Raw genomic sequence first — 27,900 nt, 5'->3', positions numbered from 1 at the left:
GAATCTTTTGGTAATTTTATGGCTTGGGAATATAGGGGTTTTTTTCTGGGTTTGAATATAGCATACAAAGTAGCAGTAAGAGGTCAAAAATAATTCAAAAGCTCCATATGACTTCACAATTTAGCAACTATAGATATTCAAAGACAAGCATGATACCACATGCATTAATAATAATATATCACACAGGAATAGAAATCCTCCACATATACTCAGCACTAGTCCTAAACTCTACAAAATCACATGAAATCAATTTTGGAATTCCACAATTTTAAGGATGGAGAGAACTTTACCTACATTCACAAAAAATCTATGAGTATAATAAATAAGGATACTGTAAAAGTGATTGTATGGGTTGAATGTGTTAAACGGACTACCAGAAATTGTCTACAATAGCTTCAGGAGCTTCTTTTTCCACTTGTGAGTGTAAAATAGGTGGATGTGCTTGAATATTAACTGGATATTTTGGATCCTATTGGGTTAAGCAGAAGGAAGTACTCTAAAATTTAATCTTTCCTATTTTCTCAAAGACTTACACTGTTAATTTTTTTTTACTATATGCTTGAGGACCAAGTGATATCCATGTCCCTATCCCACTCATTCAGAAAGTACTGTAGAGAGAGATGAGGGCAAACTTACCTTGCATCCTTCATGTAACTACAAAGGAGGGCTGAGTTCCTGGTGTATCCAGGTAGATTACCCATTGAAAAGCTGCTTAAACTATTTCATATGGAATGGTATCTAAGACCTTGAGGACAGTTAAGTGGGTCTTTATTGTAAAGGTCTTCCTTTTGCCTGCTATGTGTCCAGTAATTCATGAGCCATTGGCATATCACTGGTGCCTTATTTATTACCACTGAGAAATGATTGCATAATACTGACCAGAGGGATTACACAGCTCATAGAAACTTTCCATTTAAGAAACACGATGTCAAAACACAGCAGAGGCCATCAACAGTATTAATAAGGATTTTGTCAGCTTCTAATGATGATTATTATTGTATCAGAATGCAATTCACACTAATTATTAGTAAAAGTTTACAAACATTAAAAAGTGCATAATAACATTTGGATCTGATAGGGCTGAAAAAAGACATGAAAAATACAACACAAGGGCTTTACTTTTGTGATTGGTGTCCACATGATTGCAAGGTCATTTTCTCCATGTTTTTCAGCTCCATGGAGATAAGCTGTCCTCCAAATGTTAGTAGTATCATACAGCACTGTAAGAAATTTGATTCCAGAGAAGAAAATATTTCCAGTGCTTAGTATTATTTTCTATTCTCGTTCCCATATCCCCAGTTCTCAAAAATTCTCACAATTTGAAATAAAAATATTAGTCAGAAAAAGTTCTCCATTTGGGAATAAGACAAAATTTGCAGACTGAACTCTGGTCTGTGCAGACACCAAACAGACTGAATTCAGGTAATATTCACATTAATGGATATTTTCAAATGCTGTATAATAAGCAAAGGAGTCCTGATGAATCTGTTAGACTTAATTCATCAGCAGTGAATTGAGGGGACAGATTGTTTTAAAAAAAAGTGTGTCCTATCTTGTGTACACCACCACGCTATGGAGCAGAATTTTTAGGCAGCCCTTTAAAAAATGAGTGGTATAAAAATTCACAGTAATGTGCATCATTTTTGTTTTTCATAAGCAATCGGAGAAGGGGGGCAGTGCTGAGCATCTATATTGTACAATACAAAACAGTGTAAATAACAAAGCAGGAACACACAGATACATAATGCTAAAAACAGTACTTTCTGGATGGTTCTTTTACTGGGTGAATACTCAGGCCAGAGATATTTAAACTCTGGGGTTCAACCAACCCTTTGCTATTAGACACAATTAAATCCTCTGACATTGTGAGGGGCCAGATGCTACAGGAAGAATCATCATCTAGATCACTGCTACTCTCTACAAGCATTTCATCATATGGTCAGGTGAAAGGATCCATACAAAAATGACATCCAAACACAAGCCACATGATTTCAACCATTGCTAATGCCAGAGGTAGAGAAAAGTCTGTCTGCAGCCACAGCCTCTGCCCCCACTTTTAACAGAACAAGCAGGTTCCTGCAAAGCAGTACAGCCATTTTCTTCTTCCCCTTTTCACTCTTGGACATAAATGCATTCCAGCCAGGCCTGGAGATTGGAGACATCGTCAGGTGTTGAAGAAGGTCAAAGTGGAGTGTTAACTTTCAGATTTTGCTGCTTCTCCCTGGGCTTCCCCACTTTGTTCTGTTGAATTTCGCTGTGCATCTTCTTCCCCTTCTGTTAGAGACATAAACAAGGATAAAGGCAAAATAAAAATGACTGCTTTTATTTACTGACTCTCAACATACCTTTTTGGAAATTTTAGAAATCCTCTATTCTGAAATCCTCATACAAAGTACATTTTCTTAGTAATCAACGCCCCATTAAGAAAACGGCTTATGACTTCCCATAGGACTTAGCCACTGGTGGCTCAGTGGCTAAGACTCCATGCTCCCAATGCAGGGGGCTCGGGTTCAATTCCTGGTCCAATCCCTGGGCATGTGGCAACTAAAGATCCCACATGCCTCAATTAAGACCTGGCACAGCCAAAATATACAAATAAATAAATAAATATTAAAAAGAAAGAAAACAGCTTAAATGTTTTCAGTGCCAGTGCTAAGCCGCTTCAGTCATGTCCAACTGCGATCCCATGGACTGTAGTCCACAATCCTCCTCTGTCCATGGATTCTCCAGGCAAGAATACCGGAGTGGGTTGCCATACCCTCCTCCAGGGGATCTTCCCAACCCAGGGATTGAACCCATTTCTCTTACGTCTCCTGGATTAGCAGGCAAGTTCTTTACCACTAGCGCCACCTCAGAACCCCTAAATGTTTCAAGGGCAGACTAATTCTGGTTCTGGGAGAGCGTGGCTCAAAAAGGCAAAAAATAACTGAGTTTTTAAAGTGATTAGTGATGCTCTATGCTTTTGATAAATAGCTGGGAAATCTCATGGCTAGGTCATGGCATGGCACTTGTAATTTCGCTGGTTACAGAAATCAAATGTGTCTTTAGGCAGAAATAAGAAGTGGGGAACAAGCTTACCTTTTGATGCTTGACTGTCTTATTTTAAGAAATATTTTAAAATTGTGTTTTATATTATTTTGAACACATGATGATAACCTAGCTGACTTTTCAGAGGTTTAATTAATTTAAATTAAAAACAACAGTGGAAGGACATCATGTCAGGTGGTTACCCCCTAGTTGCATAGTTACGATGGCCTCTGGCCTGCCCTGATGGAACTTATGTACAAATCCAATAAAACCACCTTCATAATTGCACCCTTAGCAACAATCTAAACACCAAAATGAAAAAATGCTTTCTCCTCATATTGGGTTACCTTAATGGGTGCAAGCTGCAGGCAATTCTTGATTCAAAGATTTAAATATTTACACGTGTTTACTAAGTTAACCATGGCTTAGCAGACAAAATATTTGGAGGTCTTGCAAATTTTTACTAAGAATTTATTAGCCTAACTCAAATTCATAGAGGTAAGTAGGCTGTCCATTATTTAGCTGGAAACATTGAGGGCAATTTCTCCTTTATGCTTAACAAGTACATATAAGACACCTCACCATACACCATACTTTGTGCTGTGCCTAGTCACTCAGTCGTGTACGACTCTTTGCAACCTCATTAGCCCGCCATGCTCCTCTATTCATGGCATTCTCTGGACAAGAATACTGGAGTGGGTAACCATTCCCTTCTCCAAGGGATCTTCTGACCCAGGGATGGAACCCAGTCTTCTGAATTGCAGGTGGCTTCTCTCTACTGTCTGAGGCACCAGGGAAGCCCACACCATACTTTAGGGAAATTTAAAGCAGTTTTTCCACATAAAAATCATATTCTGTTCTAAAGGAGTTTCAAAAATATGACACATTATATAGAATGTTCATGTACTATTTTCATTATTAGAGCAATGAGGAAGCCCCCAAGGTATGCAGATAGCCGAACCTGAGATGTGTAGATTATCATATGAAATAAGAACTTGATAAACAGGAGAAGCTCTTGGCAACCAAAAGAAAGAAGTCATATTAGGGAGGATGCAAGACAGTAGAATATTAAAGATGAAAGTGACTGCATAAATACAAGAGGAGGATCTTGACTCCATGGGGCTTGGGGCTTTCTGGGTATCCAGGGACACTTCTCAGGGCTCAGCATAATGCTGCAGACACAGAGCTGTGGCTAAATAGATGCTTGTTAACAAATCAAGATAAACATGAGACAATAATATTGTTGAACACAAACTTAAAAAGAAGCCGAAATATTCAGGAACTACAGAGGAAGTCCCATACTATTCTCAGCTAGTGTTATTTAATTTGTCACCGTACAATTGTCATTTTTTAAATATTTTAGACTTTTGGTCATAGTTGTTATTTTTAGGTCTTTGTATTTAGAATAACAAAGTCAGTGCTATTTATACTTTGCCTTAATCTGGACTTTGTGATTTTTAAGAGAAACAAAATTCTTTCAGAGCCCACTGAATTGCAGTTAACATGTAGAAATATTTTAACATCTGGAAGCATAAAGATTTCTGAGTTATTTTAAATTATTAATATTCAATTATAGTATATTAACATCAAATACAAATGTATTTATATATATAAAATTTCGATTTATTTAAATTTTAACATAATGTATATTGAGACTATAATCTCTGGTATAAGAAAGGTCTTGTGGCTAATGGGTCTTAATTTCAGTGAAAACAACAACAAAAATAAATTAAACTACACTATGAATAAAAATATCCTCATGTTAAGAGTGGCTAAATTAATGTAGATTATTTAAAATAGAATATTTATATAGAATACAAATTTAATGAAAAAGATTAACAAATTCTCAAAGATTGATGGAAAAAATATATCTACTTCTTTATGCCACCAAATTGGAATGATTCCTTACAGGCTTTCTCAGAGTTAGCAGTTACTTTTAAAAATTAACTCCCAGTAGTAAAGATAGAGAAACAATGAAAACTAAAATATACTTCAGTCTGTGTGCTCCATAGAAGTGATTGTTATGGTTTTATTTTCAACCTGAATTTGAAAAGACCAAGGTATAACTTGCTGACCTGTAATCACTGAATAAAGTTCTGTCCCTAAGCATTTTAAGATAATATTGCCGAGCTATTTCATTCATATGTGTATATTCTGACTCAGTTTTCCAATACTATAACTGGAAGGCTTTGCATAAAAATTCTAATAGCATAGAGGTTACAACAACAATATCAAGTTGTTATCATGAGTCAGAAATTGATCAGTGGTTCCCTAATCATGAACTGCATTTTACTTTAAAAGATTTTTTGCACATTTTTTTTTTTTCAGAGAAATACATTCAGCGTTGATACTTGCAAAAGCTATGGATGGAAGAACTATCAGGGGATTCAGAAGTATTTTGACATGTCAAACTTGTTTTACTTTTTCATTGGTAAAGTTAGATTTGGTGGGTAGGACTTTGGGGCCCGATAATATGACAGCTTTTCAAACTCAGTCTATGATTCAAGGAAAACTAAAAGAACTTCTTACCTAAAACTTGTTTATGTAACCAACTATTTTACTTCCATTCTCAACAAAAATGGTCCTGGAGACCCTTTTATTTTGAAATGGTTCTTGAAATTGAGGTCTGTCAGACTCACCTGTGAATCTTGTTAAACATCTATGTTGTTAAATGTTAGAGGTGGCCAGTATTGTCCTAGCTCCAGCTTTGTTAAATGTTCTTCATAAGATATTTAAGAGCTTTTATAGAGATGAGGATTTTTTTAAAAACTCATGTGTTTCATTGATTGCATTAGTAAAATCAGATTAAGGCCTCTGCATCTGTGTAAGAAACTGTATAGCAGAGTGGGCGTGATTAAGAGATTAGTACCTGCCTCTTACCTTACCTTATATATAAAACTGTTTATGACTCTATTAGGTTACTTCCAAAGGTGTTTTTTTTTCATGCCTTAATCCTGCTTAGTGAAATGCTGCAAATCACTCCATTTTCACAGACGTCAAACAACTCACCTGTCTTGTTGATATCAAGACCTGCTAATTTCAAGGCTAATTCATTGCTGTTGCCACTTGCAGAGGAAACCAGGATATCATGTATTGCATTTCTTCTACCCGTTCTTCCTGAAGCAATAAAATCTGCATATGTAGTTTCCACATCAGTCATTGCTAACAAATATCCACATAGCAGGGGCTACAAAAAGAGAAAAATTGATAGGTAAATGTAATGGTGGACAATGGTAAACACTTAATAAAAACACTTGTTAAATTATTGGCCTATAATATGAATGTGAAATAACTGTCTTGCTTACATGTCTACAAATCAAGTAATACTTTGGTTACTGATAGTCAGGGAACGTTTTCTGTGAAGAGCCTGATAGTAACTATTCTAGGTGTGGAGAGTACATAGTCTTTATCCAACTACTCAACTCTGTAGTTGTAATGCAAAAGCAGCCAGAAAGAATACATTAAATAAAAGTAATAAACAAACTGTATTTATATAAATAGGCATACGGCCAGATTTGGCCTGCATGCCATAGTTTGTGCCGCTGGAGTAGGAAACGGCAACCCACTCCAGTATTCTTGCCTGGAAAATCCCATGGAAAGTGGAACTTGGTGTGCTACAGTCCATGGGGTCACAAACAGTTGGATACACTGAGCAACTGAGCACACAGTTTGTGGACACCTGGTTTAGATCATAAAATTCTCCTTCTCTAACATCATTTTAGTCAGTCTTCAGCCCCAGAGAGGAGAACTTGAGATCAGTAGCATACTAAGGTGGTGGGAGTGGAAGGGAAGGGTTCCATCCTAGAGGTAAGTAGTTAAGCAAGGGTGTTGCTTGCAGAGAATCTAAGAGCAATAACAAGACTGGCCAAAATCCAGTTTGCTTTTTATTATCACCAGGCACCAGCAATGCTAAACTACACCAATGATCAAATACTTCTCCCACTCAGTACAGGAGGATAGCTCCCTCGTTGCCCCCTTGGTAAGCCGTTCCTTGAGAAGAAGAATAATCTTTCTTGATCGAATCTTTGAAACAAAACCTTCAAATTTAAAAAGGAGTCAATGAAAGTGAGTTTTCCCAAACAGACATGGTAACACACATACTTAAATATTTAATGAAGGAATATTTTCAAAGTAGAATATGAGATACATGTAATTACAAAAGATCACCAATGTTAAGTCTTTAAGTTCATTTTCTATGTTAAAAACCCATATCTTTTCCTGAAGGTCAATGGCAGATGAATATTAAGATATGAATAATGAATTTCTGTTGGATTGATTTTGTTTAAACAGAATTTTAAAATAACACGATTTCTCTCCTACTCCTAGAGATTCAAAGTACATTTGATGACAGTTTAAAAACGCATAACCAATAATCAAGAGAAAGGAAATTTTTCAAAATATATGAAATGCAGAAGAAGCTAAAATTGTGGAACCCATCATGGACATGCTGAAATAAATAAATGTCACTTTGAAATAGATAGATGCCATTTACAGTGCAGTTCGGGATGGTAGTCAAGCACCTTCCTTAAGACTTAGTTCTTCTTCCGGTGTGTAACTAGAGAGCTATTAATTTAATCTGGGGAAATCTCTCCTGTAAGAGCAAGCTGAAAGAGGAAAAAGGGAAGAGCATAATGCAAGCTTTGAAATAGGCAATATATGAATACTGCACATTTTACTGTGACTATATTATGGATAACATTGGTTTCCAATCACTTGACTATATTTACCATTCTTCTTTATGCCAATGTGATTTAATGGAGATTTAATAAAATCTCCAAATGCTTCTCAGAAGATCCTAGGTTTAGTCCTGGCTTTGCCATTGGGTCATGGACTGATAGTAAAAAAAAAAATCACTTGACCTTCTGGCCTTCCATTTTCTAATAAGTAAAGCAGGACAGCTGGATGACATAATCATTAGTGACACTTGAAGTGAGAGTTTAAAAAAAAATGATCATTCAAAACTCTATCATTTATAGAATCTTGAATTTGGAATTCCCTTCTGTGACCATTACCATGTTTTTTTTTTTTCTTTTCCCCTTACTCTCAATGAAAGCGCAGTGTGGATCAACTGCCCGCCACTTCATGCAGTGTCTTATTAGCATCAAGAACTGCCTTTGCTCTACTGTCACCCTGACGTTCCTAAACATCACCCGGAAAACAGCACGGTGCACTTTCCTTGATCTCATTACTTGATGACTGAGTGTTACCAGAAAAAGCCACAAAATTGTGCCAATTGGCTCAACTAAACATTTTTTACTCAATTATTTGTATATGAGTTGTGCAGAAATTCTTTTGTTTCACTGTGGTTGACTCTTCACTATGCTGCTCTCTGTGGGAAGCATTTCAAACCCTTTCTACTCCACACAACCAGATACTACCTGCCTTAAGAGATGACTCTGAATCTTTCTTCTTGGAAAAGATTAGAATATCTGTTACAAGTTCTCTTAATTTTTTTCCTATCTCAAATATACTTCTCTGCAAATCACTATTTTTTTTTTCTAGATAAACTAGCTGCTTTCTTTTTTAAGGCATGCTACTGATTCTATGAGAAGGCAATGGCACCCCACTCCAGTACTCTTGCCTGGAAAACCCCATGGATGGAGGAGCCTGGTAAGCTGCAGTCCATGGGGTCTAAGTCGGACACACCTGAGCAACTTCACTTTCACTTTTCACTTCCATGCTTTGGAGAAGGAAATGGCAACCCACTCCAGTGTTCTTGCCTGGAGAATCCCAGGGACGGGGGAACCTGGTGGGCTGCCGTCTATGGGGTCACACAGAGTCGGACACGACTAAAGTGACTTAGCAGCAACTGGTTCTATGAAAGTAAAAGATGTTTGCTCCTTGGAAGGAAAGCTATGACAAACCTAGACAGCATATCAAAAAGGAGAGACATCACTTTGCTGACAAAGATCTGTATAGTCAAGCTATGGTTTTTCTGGTAGTCATGTACAGATGTAAAAGTTGGAACATAAACAAGTTGAGCACTAAAGAATGGATACTTTCAAATGGTGATGCTGGAGAACTCTTGAGAGTCCCTTGAACTTCAAGGAGACAAAACAAGTCAATCCTAAAGGAAATCAAACCTGAATAGTCATTGGAAGGACTGATTCTGAAGCTAAAGCTCCAATACTTTGGCCACCTGATGTGAAAAACTGACTCATTGGAAAAGACCCTGATGCTGGGAAAGATTGAAGACAGGAGAGGAGGGCAACAGAGCATGACATGGCTGGATGGCATCACTGACTCGAGGCTCATGAATTTGAGTAAACTCCAGGAGACAGTGGAGGACAGAGGAACCTGGAGTGCTACGGTCCATGGAGTCACAGAGGCAGACACGACTTAGCGACTGAACAACAATGACAAATTGTTTCTATTTCTTATTACCTCCAATAGGACCTTGCTGAATCCATCCCCTACACCCCCACCCTCGGTAATTTGTGTCTTTTTTCTCCTCTGGATTTCTTCTTTGAGTTTATAAGCATGTTCAAGTGTTACCTTACTTAAAAAACTGAACCAACCATTCAACTCAATACCCTTTCCTCAACCTTCATACATCTCTGCACTACCTTCTCTTTCCTTCATCAAACTTATCAGAAGGGTTCGGCTACTTTTATTTTCTCATTTTTCTTGACCCAACCTTTAGAATTTTTCTATTCCACTGGCCTTTGTATAGGATTATTATTTTTTTTTTTTTTTTTACAGAGACTACTTTCTTACAGATCACTAAATGATCTGTATTAACATTAAATAACTGCTTCAAGGTTCTTGTGAGGGTCCATCCTGTTTGAGCTCTCTGTGACATGATACTGCTAGTTACATTCTCCTCAAAACTCTCCCCTAGCACAAATTAAAAGGTATAGGGGCAAAATAGGAATCAGATGTATCTGTATTTGAGTCTAGAGTTTCCATTTACTTGTTATGTCATGTCTAATCCCTCTGTACTCAGTTCTTTATTTATAGATATGATAATATACTTAGTTCCCATGATGATCATGAAAATTTACTTGGATTATGTATCTCAAGAGCCTAACACAGTGTTTGGCACATGGTGGAAAAGTACTGATTAAAAAAGAAAAAAACAACAGCTGTCACTTACTTAGCTTTCATACTGTCCTGGTTCCATCCCATTTGACTTTTGTATTCTTTACAGATTTCCCTTTCTAGGGTCATCTTTAGAAATAAGGGCACATTTTGTGGAGATTTAGAATCAGTCATTGACCTTGTTTACTTACTGACTTGAATAACTCATCTAATTTCAATGCTTCTAATTTCTCACTATGGATAATACAAAAGTATGCATCTTAAAAAAAAAAAAAGTATGCATCTTCTATATAGAATGTTCTCCCAAGCTCCTCACACACATGAGGAACTGGCTGCTGAATAGGGACTTCCACTTGGTTTTGCAAACATTTCAAATTCAATAAGAAAAAGTTAGACAATAATAAAACACACAAATAGAGAAAATCTGCTTCATTAATACCCCATGTTGACCATGTGCTATGCTGTGCTTAGTTGCTCAGTCATGTCTGACTTTTTGCTACCCCAATTTTTTAGTTATTTCTTTACTTAATATCCATGTCTAATCATTTGCCAAGTCATGTTGGTTTTTATTTGATGTCACTTATAATTATTCTCTGTAAAACATAAGAAAAACTCTCACCAGGATTAGTGCTGAGTTTTCCCATAACCTGGGAAGAACCCACTTCTGGTGCATTAACTTTAACCACTCACTCTCACACTTTGTATGTTACAGAATAATACATTTATCTTCCCAGATCTTCTCTGATGGTGCATTTGTTCAAGTCTGTTAGTCTGCTTGTTTTTTGGGGTGGGGGAGAGGGCAGCATGCATGGTCTTAATCATCCTGACCAGGAATTGAACCCATGCCCCCTGCATTGGGAGCATAATCTTAACCACTGGACCACCAGGGAAATCCCCAAACTTGCCTATTGAAATGGATTTAGCCATCAAAATTCAGCCAAATCCCATCTTCTCTTTGTTTTCTTTCCCCTATCTCATCAGTTAGTATTCCCATGGGCCCTGATTTGTGCCTGTTTAAGAGCCATGAAATTAAAAGATGCTTACTCCTTGGAAGGAAAGTTATGACCAACCTAGACAGCATACTGAAAAGTAGAGATGTTACTTTGCCAAAAAAGGTCCGTCTAGTCAAGGCTATGGTTTTTCCAGTGGTCATGTATGGATGTGAGAGTTGGACTGTGAAGAAAGCTGAGCGCCAAAGAATTGATGCTTTTGAACTGTGGTGTTGGAGAAGACTCTTGAGAGTCTCTTGGACTGCAAGGAGATCCAACCAGTCCATTCTGAAGGAGATCAGCCCTGGGATTTCTTTGGAAGGAATGATGCTAAAGCTGAAACTCCAGTACTTTGGCCACCTCATGCGAAGAGTTGACTCATTGGAAAAGACTCTGATGTTGGGAAGGATTGGGGGCAGGAGGAGAAGGGGACGACAGAGGATGAGATGACTGGATGGCCTCACCGACTCAATGGACGTGAGTCTGAGTGAACTCTGGGAGTTGGTGATGGACAGGGAGGCCTGGTGTGCTGCGATTCATGGGGTCGCAAAGAGTCAGACACGACTGAACGACTGAACTGAACTGAAGAGCACTAAAATTCTAACTAGCATTATGGTTGATTCACCTTCTAGACATATCACAAGTTCTGACACGACAGGAACTGCATTTTGTTAATATTTTAACTGCAAAGTATTCCTAGTAGAGCCGTTAGCACATTATAAGTGCTGAATAAAAGTATGTTGAAAAGAACGAATAATGAAGAAGAAATATATTGATAACCTTTCATCAGTAGCCACAGAGCACATCCCTACTCCTGATGGAACCTAGGTCTTCTGCACTGCAGGCAGATTCTTTACTGTCTGAGCTACCAGGGAAGCCCTACACTAAATTACCAAATTCTAAAACTCTGGAAAGTTTTATAGATGAAAAATCTGAAGACCAGAGAGTTCAAGTTATCTGCCAATTTTCACATAATTAATTGTTTGGAATGAAGGTCTGCAAATTCCCAGTCCACTCTTTCTGTTCTACAAGGTTGCTTGTCTATGGGTAAGCTACGAATTTGGATAGTTTTTGACCTTGAAGTAATTCAGTACCATTAAATATAACAATATTTTCATTACTTACTTAACCACCATTAACAAACATAGTACTTAGTTTCTATGTTACTTTAAAGATGTATAATTGGATATCTTTACAGATATCTTTCTATGGTCATGTTTTGAAATAAGGACACATGCTGTGGAAATTAAGAATCAGTCATTGATCTTCTTATATCCAGAAAATATATCTGATAAAAAGAGTTACAGGAATAAGTTAATCTCACATCCATTGTTATTGTCTTTCATTCTGAGTCTCCTTATGACTTTTTAAAACATAGGCTTTAAAAGTAGCACAACCGCTATTATTTCTCATCTAATAACAGTGCTATGAAACAGGCAAAAAATCTTTTTTTTAATTGATCAAAGTAAGTTTCAGGGATGTTAAGTGACTGCTAAATGGAGCACAGAACTATGGCTTAAACCTAGGTCTGTGAGTTTTGCATAAAAAGTATTGTATTCTGCAATAAAGTTCCTTGTTTTTTGTCATTATCATTTTTTCAAATATGCTGCTGCTGCTAAGTCGCTTCAGTCGTGTCCGACTCTGTGCGACCCCATAGATGGCAGCCCACCAGGCTCCCCCGTCCCTGGGATTCTCCAAGCAAGAATACTGGAGTGGGTTGCCATTTACTTCTCCAAAGCATGAAAGTGAAAGTGAAATTGAAGTCGCTCAGTCGTGTCCGACTCTTAGCGACCCCATGATGCACCCTACCAGGCTCCTCCATCCATGGGATTTAAATATAGACTGTCATAGTAATACTCATGTATGTAGGAGTTTACTTCTAATTCACATTTCTGGTAACAGATTTAACAAGATTTGAAATATCAGAGCGAGACACAAAAAAGTGGTGACATTTTCCATGAGAAGATATGAATTAAAAGGTGTACTATGCTATGATATATATATCTGGGGATGTTAATTCCTAGGGATGGTGGTAATTCTACTTGTAAAAGGGGAGCCAATGACTTAATTTGAATTTTCATTATGGTACTCCTAAAAAAAACGAGCTCATGGAAGAAGAAACAGGGTTATGAGAGATGTATTGATACATGTATATTGTGTTCACATTTGAAATGTGTATGCCTAGTTCTCAATTGGATTGAGTAAAGACAATAATGAGAATTTTAAGAGAGTACTTCTGTAAACTTTTCTTCTCCTTAAGCATTTATGAAATATATTTGCTAGACTGATGTGCATCCAATTATAAACCTCAGAAACTAAGTACTTGGGCATTCAATTATGGCACCCATTATAATCATTAATATAATAGTTATTATTGTAAAGTAGTATACCACTCTTCTTACATTTTCTTACTCTAGACAATAAACTTATTTTTCACTAAAAAAACAACAGCTGACAAATAATGCGTATGTAAATACATGAAGGAAGAATGTAATTACATTTTGAAATAAGCTATATAGATGCTAGAAACTAGATCTTTTTTTTCCTCTCTCCATGATTACACTTCCTTAGTGAGTTTCCATTAGGTGCTCAAAACAGTAATTTTTACATGCATAGCAGCTATCTTTCCACATCCAACTAAACATTTAGACACAGCTCTTAAATTTATTGAAATGACTACCAGAGACTGGAAATAACTTTTACAGCATTATAATCACTGTATAATGACTTCTTGCTTGCTTAGACATTCTGGGGAAACTGTTGCCAAATGTTTTGTCTGACAGATATTCACCCAAAAATGACAACAAAAAATATTTAATAAGTGTCTGCTGCTGGTAGAAGTTTAACAGAGTAGCAATGAGCACATATTCTGGCCTTATATAAAATAAACTTGGAAAAAAATTTGGAAAATTTACCAAAGGTGGGCCTTGATTCTTCATTAGACCTTCCTGTTTATGTTGCTATAATTAGAATTTTCTAGACATGACAAAATTGTAGTATTTTTGTCATGTCTAGAAAAGATAATATTCTTTTATTTAATATCTATAAAAATATAATATGCTTTTTTCTAGTTATACACAAGAGATATTTATACTAATATCCAAAGTCTGATTAGAGAAAGGAAAAGACATTTTATTATTTAAGTATTGTACTGTTTAAAAGTAGATTAAATTTTAAAGCATGTCTCTAAATATTGATATCTAAAAATTCAATCAAAACTCATGACTAAAAAATAATCTTGTTTTCTTAAAAAAGTCTCACTCTCCCTTTTTAACAAAGCAAACAGTATATTGGTATTCTAAATTTTATTTTGTCTAATGGATTTCTAAAGTGAGATTATTCACGTTGGACTTTCCCTTATTCATGCCCTTTATCCTTTTAAATATCATTTACACAAATTGAGAGAATAAACCAGAAGATTTCACCCTACTGGAATTTATAGATTTAAATAGATTGTACTTACGTCTCCTATATTAAACAAATTAAAGCGTCCACACAGATGTATCCTAAGAGAAGTTGGGTCTATGAAGCTGCTTAAATGATTTTTATAGTGACATTGAGTCATGAGCCAAATGGTGACTGGATAACATGCTAATTTTACTCCTGTAAATGGGGACACATGAAATGAGACTCACAGACTTGGAAGAAAGAATGGAGAGAATGTCATCACAGGCATTGAAGTCTTCTAATATAAATGGTATGATTGCTTTTAAAACAGAAGGAAAATACTTCCTATTTATCATTTATAAATGCAATTCCATGACTTCCCAATTGTTACTTTATAAAATAATGTTAAAATTGTTAAAAGTCCTTGAGTAGTTTACTATGTGCTTAGGGCTTGGGCTATACATTAGTGTTTCTGAAACATTTTGGCCTCAGATATCCATTATATTCTCAAAAATTATTGAGACTGCCAATGAGATTTTGTATATATGGTTACATCTATCAATATTTACTATATGAGAAATTAAGACTGAAAATTTTAAATATTTATTAATTGACTTAAAATATAAATAACAAGCCCATTACATGTTTCCACAAATAATATATTTTTAGTGAAATAAAATATATTTTCCAAAGCCAGAAAAAAAGTGAAAAGAATGGCATTATTTTACATTTTGAAATTCTCTGGCTTAGTTTCGCAAATGTCTGGCTTAATAAAAGACATCTGGTTTCTCATATCTGGTTCTGCATTCAATCTGTCTCAATATGTTGTTTTAGTTGAAGTATATGAAGAAAATCTGGCATCACACAGATTTCTTAGTTGGAAAAGTGAGGAGAACTTTAATAGCTTTTTCGGATAATTGTCGATATTTAAATTTTGAAATGGGGAATCTAAAAACCATATCAATATGCTTCCCATACTGCTTTATTAAAATCTATTGTCTACTTTGCACTTTAAATGGATCTTTTGACCACATATGTTTTAAAAAATATCATTTGGAAAAATATTGGTTCACTGGGTTACGCAAAATTTCCAAATGGTACCATAGATCATTATACAATATTTCATTTGTTAGTAATGCCATCTATCTCAGCAGAAAAGTTTTTAAGAATTGGGAAACTGACAAGTTCACAGGAGCAGCTAACACATTTTCTAAAATTGTAATTTTTGTTTGAAAGCTCAGCCTTTATCATTGGCAACAGATACAGTGGGATTTTGCCTCTTTTGAAGTGACAAGTTCACTCTGTTCATTTTCAAGAAAGTCTCTGCCAAATACCCAAGTTTGAAAATCCACAGTTTGCTTGTCAGGTCTTTCAAGTAAAAATGGTGATTCATGAGAAAAGTTGCAAATTCAGCTCTTGACCCAAGCAGTCATACAAATACGTAAGACAGCCATGTGGTTGGTACCTGCTTTAGTGATGCACCAGTTCATCACATGGAATATTAAGAAGACCTCTACTCAAGGGTGGCGATTGTATATATTTTTAATATATTAATATATCTTTACTGTTTGATCATGTACATTCTTAGGTAAATCTTGCATTTTAAAAATACTAACTCTTGAGTGTGTGGTGGTGAAGAATACCAGGCTTACTAGCAGAGTTTGCTGCTGCTGACTTGATTCATGCTAAGGTGTCAGCAGTTTTCCCCACTTTGGTTCTGCACCATTACTGCAAACGAACATCAGTTAGTTAAGTGAAAAAGGCAAATAGCATCAGTATTAGTATGAAAATTATTTTGAACTTGTGAATCCACTGGAAATATTTCAGGGAATGACCTAAAGGGTTTGTGGGACATGCAGGAGTTGGGGGACCAAATTTTGAGTACTGCTGATCTACACAGTCACAGAAAGCTGTCCAACCAACACTACAGAGAAGGGAACCCTTTAGTAAAGAACTTCACTAAGCAAGTTTTTTGATTCCTAAAACATTTTGGAAATATCAGCTATTTCCATGCTAAGCACTATCATTTTTTCTTTTCCTGTATAAGGTATTACTTATTTATCTAATTCATGCTTACGAAGAATCTAGTAACTTTTTCTAAAAACAACCGCCCAGTTTCACATATCAGAGGGTTTCAAAATAAGTCTCAGGAGCTTAGAACAGGGTGCCAGAACTTAAGGCTACTTTAATTCCCCCTTTTTCTTGAACTGGTTTATTTCCTGGTGACACTTTGGAGTGAGTGACAGTAAAGAAATCAAGAACAGCACTCTATTAATAGCAACAATTTGAAAATTTCCACAAAAGCCTCCTCTGCTAAAGCACAATTATAATTCCTGCACTAGATTATGATACTGCATGCTCTGGAATACCATTTACTATAATGGGACCCTTATTGTTATTAGAGTTTGGATAGTGTCCTATCAAAAGTACACTTTAAAAAAGTAATCTTGTATACTAAGTTATAACACACAATAATGCGACACATATTAATGCTGCCAAGTCAAACCCTCTTTTATTCTAAATCCAAGGCACTGACTTTTTTTTAATGACAAAGTATTGGCAGAATGAATTTTGCCTAACATGAGGAAAAAACAGCTAGTCTTTGATGGTTTTTCACAGTAACTTTTTGATTAATACTACTAGAAATAACCCATCTACGTTTGTCGGGGGGAGTTCTTTATATTGTCCCTGATCTTCAGTGTATAATACAAATTCTCAAGTTCAAGAATTTCCAACATTTGATACTAATGATTATTCTGTTTTTCCTTTATTCATCATCTCTGATCTCCCAGTCATGTGATAATTGTGATCCTTATGCCTTCATTTAAGATTATATTTCCTTAAATGACATGGGCATATCTTCATATTGTTTTTGTAAATTCATGACCTAGTTCATTGTATTATTACTTCTCTCTTCCTTCAGCCAGATTCAAATCCTTTTTGTTTTCTTTCCACAGTACCTAACAAAAAAACTTTGTAATGAGAAATCCGAGCCTAAAAGTGTTACAAAGCCAGAAACACAGGCTACCTTGCTTGAGGAAACATTTACAGTATCTAATTAGGCAACAAGTGACCTCAAAGCTACTCATGAATTTCTTTGCTCCTTTCTAGCTGACCTGTTTACCATCCTTAAAAACAACAATTTATTGTTTTGCACTTCTTAAGTCTTATTTCATCTTCTTACTCTCCATAGAAAACCTTGCCTATTGACTTTATAGAGAATGTCAAGGTCATCCTACATAAATTCCTTCAGTTTCTCTTTCTATATCATCACAACTACCATCTCTTTATCTGAGTCCTTTTGCCAACATGAATACTCGACTAGTGCCCCTATTATTGTTCCTTCAATCCTCCCGTGCCCCCCTGCCTTTTCTCTCCTTCTCCAATGCCTATAAAATCACTTACATTTTACCTGTTATAAAATATATTTCATCTTTTAACTCTGTATGTTCTTACAACACTCACCTTTTACTTGCATTTATTCGCAAACTAATCTTCCTGCATCCTTTACATTAGCAGTACCCAACATGTTTGGCACCTTTTTGCTTTTGTGGAAGACAATTTTTCCACAGACCAGTTTGGGGGTTAGGGGGAGAGATGGTTTCGGATGATTCAAGCACATAACAATTACTATGCACTTTATTTCTATTATTATTACATTGTAATATATAATGAAAGAATTATAAAACTCATCATAATGCAGAATCAGTGGTAGCCCTGAGCTTGTTTTTCTACAGGTAGACTGTCCCATCTGGGGGTGACAGGAGACAGTGATACCTAAAGCATATTGCTTGTGTCCAGTCTACTCCATAATCTCGTTTTGGTTACCGTCACTTTGGTAACACGAGCCTTGGGGAGGGGCTGTGCAGCCTGGTTCCAAACAGGTCACAGACTGCTACTAGTTTGTGGCCTGGGGGTTGAGAATCTCTTCTTTACATTGCTTTATTTTAATTCCTCTGAAGTTTAACTTACATATCTATCAATTTACCAGAACTAATCACAAAATTACAGATTAATCACAAAATTCAATGGGCTTTTCATAATAATCATCTATATTAAATTACATATAACATTTTACATTGTTATTCCTCTCTCCTTGAAACCTCTTTCTCCCTTGGCTCTGATTGTGATTGCACTCTTGATTCCCTCATAGTCTCCTTATATTTCTTCTTGCTCTTTCCCTCCCTTATCTATTAAGTGAAAGCGAAGTCGCTCAGTTGTTTCCAACTCTTTGTGACCCCATGGACTATAGCCTACCAGGCTCCTCAGTCCCTGGGATTTTCCAGGCAAGAGTATTGGAGTGGGTTGCCCTTTTCCTTCTCCAAGGGATCTTCCCGACCCAGGGATAGAACCTGGGTCTCCCGCATTGTAGGCAGACGCTTTACTGTCTGAGCTACCAGGGAAGTTCTTCTCTTTTTTGTTCTTTATATTCTGTTTGGTAATTCCATTTGTCCCAATTGTCTTAATTTTCAACTGTGTATAGATGGCTATGAAATCTATAATTTGGGGGCAAGATAATTTTTTGAAGCGTAGCTTGGGAATTTTTACTGCCTATTGGATATTGACCCATGGATGTCCTTAAAAACTCAAATTCATTAAGTTCAAGTGGAATTGCTTTGCTACATCTCTACCTCTACTCCCAAAGCTATTTATTATGTTTATCATTTTGGCTCAGACTGTAAAGAATCTGCTTGCAATGCAGGAAACCCAGGTTCAGTCCCTGGGTTTGGGAAGATTCCCTGAAGAAGAGAATGTCAACCCACTCCAGTATTCTGGCTTAGAAAATTCCACAGACAGAGGAGCCTGGTGGGTTACAGTCCATAGTGTCACAAAGAGTTGGACATGACTGAGCGACTGAATTGAACTGAACTTCCATCTCACTAGTTCTTCCCATTCAATCAATTCCCAAACCTCCTTAATTCTATCTATTCAGTGTTTCTTACATATTCTTCATTTCCATTCTTTCTCTGGTCACTCCCTTTATCTTCTCTCTCAACTACTGCAATTACAGGCTAACTACTTAGTTATCTAAACTTATTCTTCTCCAACTTACCCTTTACACTATCACCGGAATTAACTTTCTAAAACATAAAATACTCAAAAATCTTCAGCGGTTCCTATGCTATGCTATGCTAAGTCACTTCAGTTGTGTCCGACTCTGTGCGACCCCATAGACGGCAGCCCACCAGGCTCCCCTGTCCCTGGGATTCTCCAGGCAAGAACACTGGAGTGGGTTGCCGTTTCCTTCTCCAGTGCATGAAAGTGAAAAGTGAAAGCGAAGTCGCTCAGTCGTGTCCAACTCTTAGCGACCCCATGGACTGCAGCCTACCAGGCTCCTACATCCATGGGATTTTCCAGGCAAGAGTACTGGAGTGGAGTGCCATTGCTTTCTCCGTTAGTGGTTCCTAGGAACCCACAAAATATCGTTTTAGGTTTTTTGCATGGCCTTCTGAAATTTGAAGCCAGCCTAATTTACTTGCTTTGTTCTCCTATACTCTCTCTCCCAAGCATACAAAGTTAGATCGCAGTAAACACTTGCAATATCTCTGGTGTTCTCTTCCTGGTCTTCTCAAGCTATCTTCTCAACCTGGAGTGACCTTCTCTCCCAATGACAAAATCCTCCTCATCTTTCAAGCCTAGTTTATCAGCCACACCACCTCCCCATCTCCAGGTATTATGTAATGAATATTTTTATTATAATATTTATTTGCCTATGGACTGAAGTAACCACACACACATGGAAGCATTAATTTTCTTCATGGTGCTCTTCTTCTTATATATTCTTTGACCTCTGAGTCCTTTGAGTTCCTCAGAATGCTTGGCACAAGATTTTGTATATTGTTCTTACATCTGCCAAAAGTATATTGTAGATTTATTTTAAATTATCTTACTCTAGATCTTAATTGTTAAGGTAAATTTGTCAAGGTTATACCATTGTCAGTGGTAAAAGCAGCTCAGAAAGCACGTTTCTTTATTCGTATTTATTTCATTTTCTTGTCTCACAGTACTTTTCATCAATATAAAGAGATGAACTATTATTTCCTCTAATACACGTCTTCTTCTGTGTATCCTTAATTATGACAAGATTCTTAAAAATAAGAGTGGCAAAAAGCACTCCAGAATTCCAACTAATCTATTCTATTTCACTTTATGGAAGGCTACTTCTTTTTACATTATTTTATATAAAATATATGTGACTAAGTAAATTAATACATGGAATAATTTGTTCTGTCCTTTTGTTAAGGTTTTTGACATCATTTAATATTTCAATGGGTTTATAATTCATTTATTAGCTGATCTTTGAGACATCCCTGCTGAGACAGTCAATTAGCTGAAGAAGTACTGCCAGTTGGCAAGTGACAAGTAATATTACTTGTACATTACAGATGAAGAAACTAAAGCGGAGAGAGGTTAGTCGACTTGTCCGTATCTTAGACAGTGAGTGGTAGTACTGATGTCAGAACAGGGCCCTGGAGTTATTCACATCAAAACCACAAAAGCATCAACAGCCTGGTGCTGGTGCTGTTCTTTATTATATAATACTCTCTAAAGCCTTTGTTTAATCTCCTTTTCTGGCTCTTTATGAGTCCAAAGAGGAAATATACTTTTAAAATCTGTACCTTCTCATTAAACTAAGACTATTTTTCTCCATTAAATAAATATTTAGCTTTGGAAAGGATGTTTGAACATCAACATATTTCTTCTCAAAATAACTCATTATTAACTTTTCCATCTGATCAAATCACTCTCAGTAATATTGTCTGTTGTGTTCCAAGTTGTAACTATGACCATAACAAAACAGTTATTGTTTACTAATTATTTATCAATAATAATAACAAAAATATCAAGTATTTGCCAGAAAGGTCACAAGACATTTATGCAAATTGCATAAATTTATCAACAAGTATATCAAATAGGAATGCTCATTATCTCAGTTTTAAAGATAGAATAATAAAGGTTTAGAAACACTGTTATGAAACTGATAGGTGACTTAACCAGTTACAAAACCAACTGACATTTTCCAACATTCATTTTGGAACATACTGTACTTAATTTTTTATTGATGGCTTGCCATCAGCATTTATTTTAAATATGTAAGCAGTTCACATACTGTGTTGAGACTAACTATGTAGGGTGATATTTTATTGACATCCCTACAGAACCCGACTTTTTAATATTATGATTTCTTGATTTCTATATTTTTTCTGCAAACATTTTGCATTCCCACTTCCACATATCTGGTCTACTTATCCATGTGATGGTCTTTATCTTCAGACATCTTGCTGTCGTGGCTATTCAGCGCTGTGACAGTAAAAGCACATTCACTAGGGAACAGGAGTTTGAGAAGGACTTAGAAAATTGACACCTGAAAAATGGCTCTGAAATATGAATAAAAATCTACAAAACTGTGATAAAAACTTGTTTAATTGATATTTCCAACTAATATTACTACAACTCATCAATGGTAATGTTACTTAACTTTCATATAGTTATCTATAATTATACTGAATATGGGATTTGGTCACCTTTAATAGAAATAAGGATGATTTTTCGTTTGTGTTGGAGTATAGCAGATTGACAACGTTGTGATAGTTTCAGGTGAACAATGAAAGAACTCAGCGATACATACACAAGTATCCACTCTCCCTCAAACTCCTCTCCCACCCAGGTCGCTTCATAACCCTAAGCAGAGTTCCATGTGCTATATAGTATGTCCTTGCTGGTTATCCATTTAAAATACAGCAGTGTGTACATGTCCATCTGAGACTCCCTAACTATCCTTCCCCATACAGTACCCCACCCCCAGCAACCATAAGTTCATTCTCTTAAGTCTTTGAGTCTCTTAATGTTTTTAAAGTTCATTTGTATCATCTCTTTTTAGATTCCGGGATATCATATTGCTCCTTCTCTGTCTTACTTCACTCAGTATGATAGGCTCTAGATCTATCCATGTTGCTGCTAATGGCATTATTTCATTATATTCTTTTTAATGGCTAATATTACATTATGGCAATGGCACCCCACTCCAGTACTCTTGCCTGGAAAATTCCATGGATGGAGGAGCCTGGAAGGCTGCAGTCCATGGGGTCGCTGAGGGTCGGACACGACTGAGCGACTTCACTTTCACTTTCGTGCATTGGAGAAGGAAATGACAACCCACTCCAGTGTTCTTGCCTGGAGAATCCCAGGGACGGGGGGCCCTCGTGGGCTGCCGTCTATGGGGTTGCACAGAGTCGGACACGACTAAAGCGACTTAGCAGCAGCAGCAGTGTGTGTGCGCATGCGTGTGTGTGTGTGTGATATCTTCTTATCCATTCCTCTGTTGATGGGCATTTAGGTTGATTCCATGCCTTGGCTATTGTAAGCAGTGTGGCAATGAATACTGAGGTGCATTTATCCTTTGGGACCATGTTTTTCTCCAGCATATTTTAAATCATTTATAACATTTAGGGTGAAGCTTCTAAAAGTGCAATTACCTAGGACTGAGAAAGGTTTAAAAATGGCCCTGCACACACTGAAATAGAAGTGACTTCACTAGGATGCTGAGGCAGAGATGCTGGCCCTTGAGAGTGACAGAGCAGGTATGCATTGGAGAGAGCGTTCCCATATAGGAAAGTCAGGGATTCTTATTGAGTGGGGAGCATGAAGGCAGGGAACTCTATAATGAGAATCCTAGGGTTGCTTCCAAATTTCTTATTTGATAAATGACAGTATAGTATTCTTTGGTGAATACTGAAGTTGCCTGCCAATGCAGGAGGCTCAAGAGACAAGGGTTTGATCCTTGGGTTGTGAAGATCCCTTGGAGTAGGAAATGGCAACTTGCTCCAGTATTCTTGCTTGGAAAATTCCACAGACTGAGGACCTGGTGGATTACAACCCATAGGGTTGCAAAGAGTCAGACAAGACTGAGCGATTGAACACACACAAAGGAACAGCAGTAAAAGTCTAAGAACGGAACTTCAGCTTATCGCAATGCCACATTTAAAATAAGTTTATCATTCTCTTCCTTTCTGAATGAATGAAAATGCATTAATTAAAAGCACACATATTCACACAAATGCTAATATCTGCTCTTTTACAATCATGTACGTTCTGCATAGTGTCTGTCTAATCCAGTTGAAGTAGTGCTTGAATACTTCAATATGCCTCTTTTCTGCCAAAAAGAAAACTGTTTTTATGACTGTGTTTCAACATATTTTGAATATATGCATAATCACTGCCAATTTATCTGCTTTGCAGATACTAGTTGCCTATACAATATTCAATAGCTCCCTTTACTGAAAGTGTCATTGCTCAGTATTATAATTAATGTTTTTCCTTTTTATTGTATGTCTGAATGTTAGGGTTATTGATTAATCTCTTTATTAACAGAATGATCTTCAGCACAATGTTTAATACTCTTCTTATCTACCATCATATATGTTATCTTGAAAATTTTCCATACATTTACTTTAAATGGGATTTTCAGATTTTTCAGGTATTTTGAGATCAGCAGGATAGGCTTCAGTGAGAAAAGGAAATGCTGAAGGACAATATAAATTAAACAAATTTAAGCAGTTAAAAAATCCATTTTTTATCTAGCCATTGAAAAATACATATTAATATTTATATAATATATATAAATCAACAGTTTCCAGAAAGATAACTGAGCAAAATACCTTAAAATATGAATTAAAGAATGTTGTCAAACTTGTATATGAATAAAGTAAGACAGTTTTTATAAGCTTAGACAATAAATAATAAGTGCATTTTTGCATAGGAGAGAAGTCGTTACCTGGGAAACCTCATGACATTTTGTAGATTATCGAAATCACTTTCCAGTCAATTTTGAGCATTTCTCCTATCAACTATATTATTAGCATTGGAAGTTACTATTATGACTGTATTTCATTAACAGGTACATTGAAGAAACTATTTAAAGTGATAAAGATTGGTTTTAACAAAGAAAACCGATGAAGATATTACAGTAAACTGAGGAATTAAAAAATCTCAAAGTAGAGAACTTTAATTGACTACAGTATAAATAACTTAACGGTAGAGAGCTTCTGTTTTTCTTGTTTGTCCTCCAAATTTCTGAAGTTTTATATGCACAGTGCAGGGAGGGTACTAGGCACATATTTAAGAAATGAAAAGTACTGAATTCATTACTTTGTGGTACAAATTAGGATTTCTTTTGTACTGATGTAAGTAGAAGATTTTAATTTCAGCATTATGATTTATTAATGTCTTTTTCTTGGCTTCCCTGGTGGCTCAGGGTTAAAGATTCTGCCTTCAATGTGGGAGCCGCAGGAGATGTGGGTTCAATTTCTGGGTTGGAAAGATGCCCTGAAGGAGGGCATGGCAATCCATTCCAGTATTCTTGCCTGGGAAATCCCAGGCACCCTGGTAGGCTACAGTGCATAGGATTGCAAAGAGTTGGACATGACTGAAGTGACTTAGCATGCATGTAATGTTTTTATCTAATTTCCAGTTTTGTGTCAACCAAACTTATTTGCATGACAATTAGAGGCCTTTATGTTTATCTTATCTTCCAGTATTTCACTTTTACATATCAGTTCATTAATTCACAATTCTGATATTTTTATAGCACAACAAAGACTACAGAAACAGAACAAGCCAAAGAACTCTAAATAAAGCAGATTTCAGATATGAAATTAGAGCCATGGTTAGTTATACTTGCATTTAAGTGCTTCATCTAAAGAGAGGCCTGTAGTCCTGCTACATGTATTAATCACCCAGGGTGACTTTTAAACTTACCAATGGCTGGCCCCTCTATCATATCTGATTTTAGTCTAGATGATAATAATTATTTGATCAAGAACTTTATTTTACTGTCTGTAAAGGTACGCACGCACTCACACACACACACTCACACAATCACCAGTACATTTAAAATCTGTGGGACAAAATTAATTATAGCTATTGAACTTAAACGTCATTTACCAACTTATTAAAGTGCAAGGAAGCAGGTAAAATAAGTGAAAGATAAGACTTCTGTTTTTTAAATTTATTTTTACAGTCTTATAGAAATCTTTATGAAATTATGGTACACAAAAATCTCTTTGCTTTGTTTTCTTGTCTGTGGCAATGCAAACAATGGAAGTTAACCTGGGATTTAAATTAAGGAAAATATATTGTATTAAGTTTAGACCCTGTCCAACTTGCCATTATATTTTTTTCAAACAAATAAATCTTTCTTCTCTTCCCCCTCTTCCCATCTCCCTTTAAGATATGTCAGCTCTAACCTCTGCCTGCCTCCCATCCTCTCCACACACACTTTGTTGCCTCATACTTATCTCCTTTACTATATGTGTTTTTGTACTTACTGCTACACAATATTTTGACAATAAAAGATGGTAAATGCAGGGAGAGGTGTTTCAAGAATGAAGGAAACTGTCCTCACACATTTTTAACACAGAAATACAATTTTTCAAAAATGAATTACAAAACAGCAAAATTAAAAAAAAATTGTAACTAAAGCTTGCTGATAATATTATCATCCCTCTTAAAGAAGCACGAGGGATAAGGCACAGAAGGAATGTGGTGTTGAGGGCAATGAAAATAAGCAGTTATTGCAAACTATTATATGCTGCATTCAACGGATTCAGAAGATAGAGGCTTGAGTACTGTCATTATTTCTTGTCTGCTGTTTGATGCCGGGCGAAATATTTAATTTCATTGGACTTCAGTTTCTATGCCTCTAAAATGTGAGTTCCCAGGCTAAGAAAATATTTCAAATCTTTTTTATGACTAAAAGTCACTGACTTTAGTGTCCGTATCCTTCACAAAGGTAGCATTCTTGTAAAACGCCTTTGTGGAAAGGAAAAGCTATATTTAGAGAGTCCACTCTGTGTCCAGGGTGATCTCAAGTCATACTACTATTTATAACCAGGTGTAGGCCAGTAGGACAACACATCTGCTTTAACTAATAACTGCCCAGGTTTCTTAGAGTGAAAGATAAGTTTTTCATTATTCTAAGTGTTGACCTTAGGAAGTATTGAAAGCAAGAACTGTTTTAATTTACTTCCTGAATTGTCCAGTTACATGGACTGATAAGAAATGTGATTTAAAAAGTTGCATTTAAATTTGAACATATAGCTACTGTTTCATCATAGACCTCTTAACAGATAAACATATGCAACCATATTGAGTTTCTGCAAGGGAGTGCTCTGTATAGTTTCTTTCCCTTATAAATTTCATGCCAATTTACTCCATTTCTAAAGGCAGGTAGACATTCATAAATTTCTCTAAGAACTTATTTTCATTTCTATGAATCTTTATTTTATTTTGATACTGAAAACTTTACCAAATTCATAGACATTGGTAGAGTGAAAAATAAAATGCATAATTAGGGAAAAATAAAAAAATCTTGAATAGAAAATAAGATGTTATGCTGTTAATAACATAAATCAACATAAATAGACTGAAAAGTTGACCACAATTTTTTACAATGGTATAAATGAGTTTTTAACTTTGCGATTCTCCAAGAAAAAGAGGATTACCTAACTTAGGGATCTTTTCCTCTTATTTTGTACTTTTTTTAGCAGTCTCAAAAATTATAGAAGTTAAAATGACAATAAAAACAATTTATTTTCCAAACCATTTGAGAATAGCTGCCAACACAATGCAATGTCTCCCCCAATCCTCTAGTATTTCCTACAAACATATACTCAATATATTCAAATATAATCATAAAAATCAGGAAATTAACACTGACTCATTACTACATGGCTATCTAATATTGAGTCCCCTTTCCATTTTATCAATTGTCCCAGTCAAGCCATTCATAATAAAATGACCAGCCCAGAATCATATATTGCATTTAGTTGACCGTCTCTTTAGCATTAATCTAAAAAATTTTCTCAGGCTTCCACTAAATTTCATTAACTAGAAAATTTTAATGACTATAAATCAGTTATTTGGTAGGATTTAGTTTGTATTTGTCTCATTAGATTCAGGATATGTGTAATTAGCAGGAATGACACAGTGGTGAAGCTCTTATTCTTCTTACTGCATCCTACAAATCATTTTGGCAAATTTTAACTTGTAACCTTACTGGAATATTATTTTACTCACTTGAGTAAGGAGTATCAGTCAGTCTTCTCCATTGTAGTTATTTTTTCTCCTTTAATATTAATAATTTTGTGGTAAACTACTTTGCAGTTATCTAAATATACTGTTCCTCATCAAACATAATTTGATCCTCTTTCTCTTTTGTCACTTGAAGCTCAGTTGCATCTCATTGGTGAGTTGCATGATAATTAGTACTGAATCTGATCTCCTCATATCTCAGCAAATACACCAGCCTGTTGTACAGTCACTAAGTCGTGTCCAACTCTTTGCAACCCCATGAACTGGAGCCTGCCAGACTTCTCTGTCTTTGGGATTTCCCAGGCAAGAATATTGGACTGGGTTGCTATTTCCTTCTCAAGGGGATATTCACACCCAGGAATAA

At 36.0% G+C, this 27,900-nt stretch overlaps 1 protein-coding gene and 1 long non-coding RNA gene across 4 annotated transcripts in view; one reads left to right on the top strand and one right to left on the bottom strand.

Annotated features, from left to right (window-relative positions):
• The window catches only part of LOC139186936 (uncharacterized), a 55,824-nt gene extending 49,884 nt beyond the window's left edge, over nucleotides 1-5,940 (top strand). The window contains exon 4 of the long non-coding RNA XR_011570617.1: nucleotides 5,356-5,940. This is a non-coding gene — a long non-coding RNA (uncharacterized lncRNA). The remainder of the gene's footprint in view (nucleotides 1-5,355) is intronic.
• Nucleotides 822-27,900, bottom strand: part of PKIA (cAMP-dependent protein kinase inhibitor alpha) — a 98,146-nt gene continuing 71,067 nt past the window's right edge. Inside the window, exons 1-3 of one of the 3 annotated variants that reach the window (XM_019973778.2) lie at nucleotides 14,521-14,639; nucleotides 6,037-6,214; nucleotides 822-2,274 (exon numbers count right to left, since the gene is read on the bottom strand). In XM_019973778.2, the coding sequence (XP_019829337.2) occupies nucleotides 2,195-2,274; nucleotides 6,037-6,214; nucleotides 14,521-14,622 (360 nt within the window). In that variant the 5' untranslated portion in view covers nucleotides 14,623-14,639 and the 3' untranslated portion in view covers nucleotides 822-2,194. Of the gene's footprint in view, nucleotides 2,275-6,036; nucleotides 6,215-14,520; nucleotides 14,640-27,900 lie in introns of those variants that run through there. The other 2 variants (XM_019973779.2, XR_011570616.1) reach the window with 2 other exon arrangements.

The sequence above is a fragment of the Bos indicus genome, chromosome 14 (genome assembly GCF_029378745.1).
Source record: "Bos indicus isolate NIAB-ARS_2022 breed Sahiwal x Tharparkar chromosome 14, NIAB-ARS_B.indTharparkar_mat_pri_1.0, whole genome shotgun sequence".
NCBI classification, from domain to species: domain Eukaryota; kingdom Metazoa; phylum Chordata; class Mammalia; order Artiodactyla; family Bovidae; genus Bos; species Bos indicus.
This window is presented reverse-complemented; position numbering and strand designations above follow the sequence as displayed.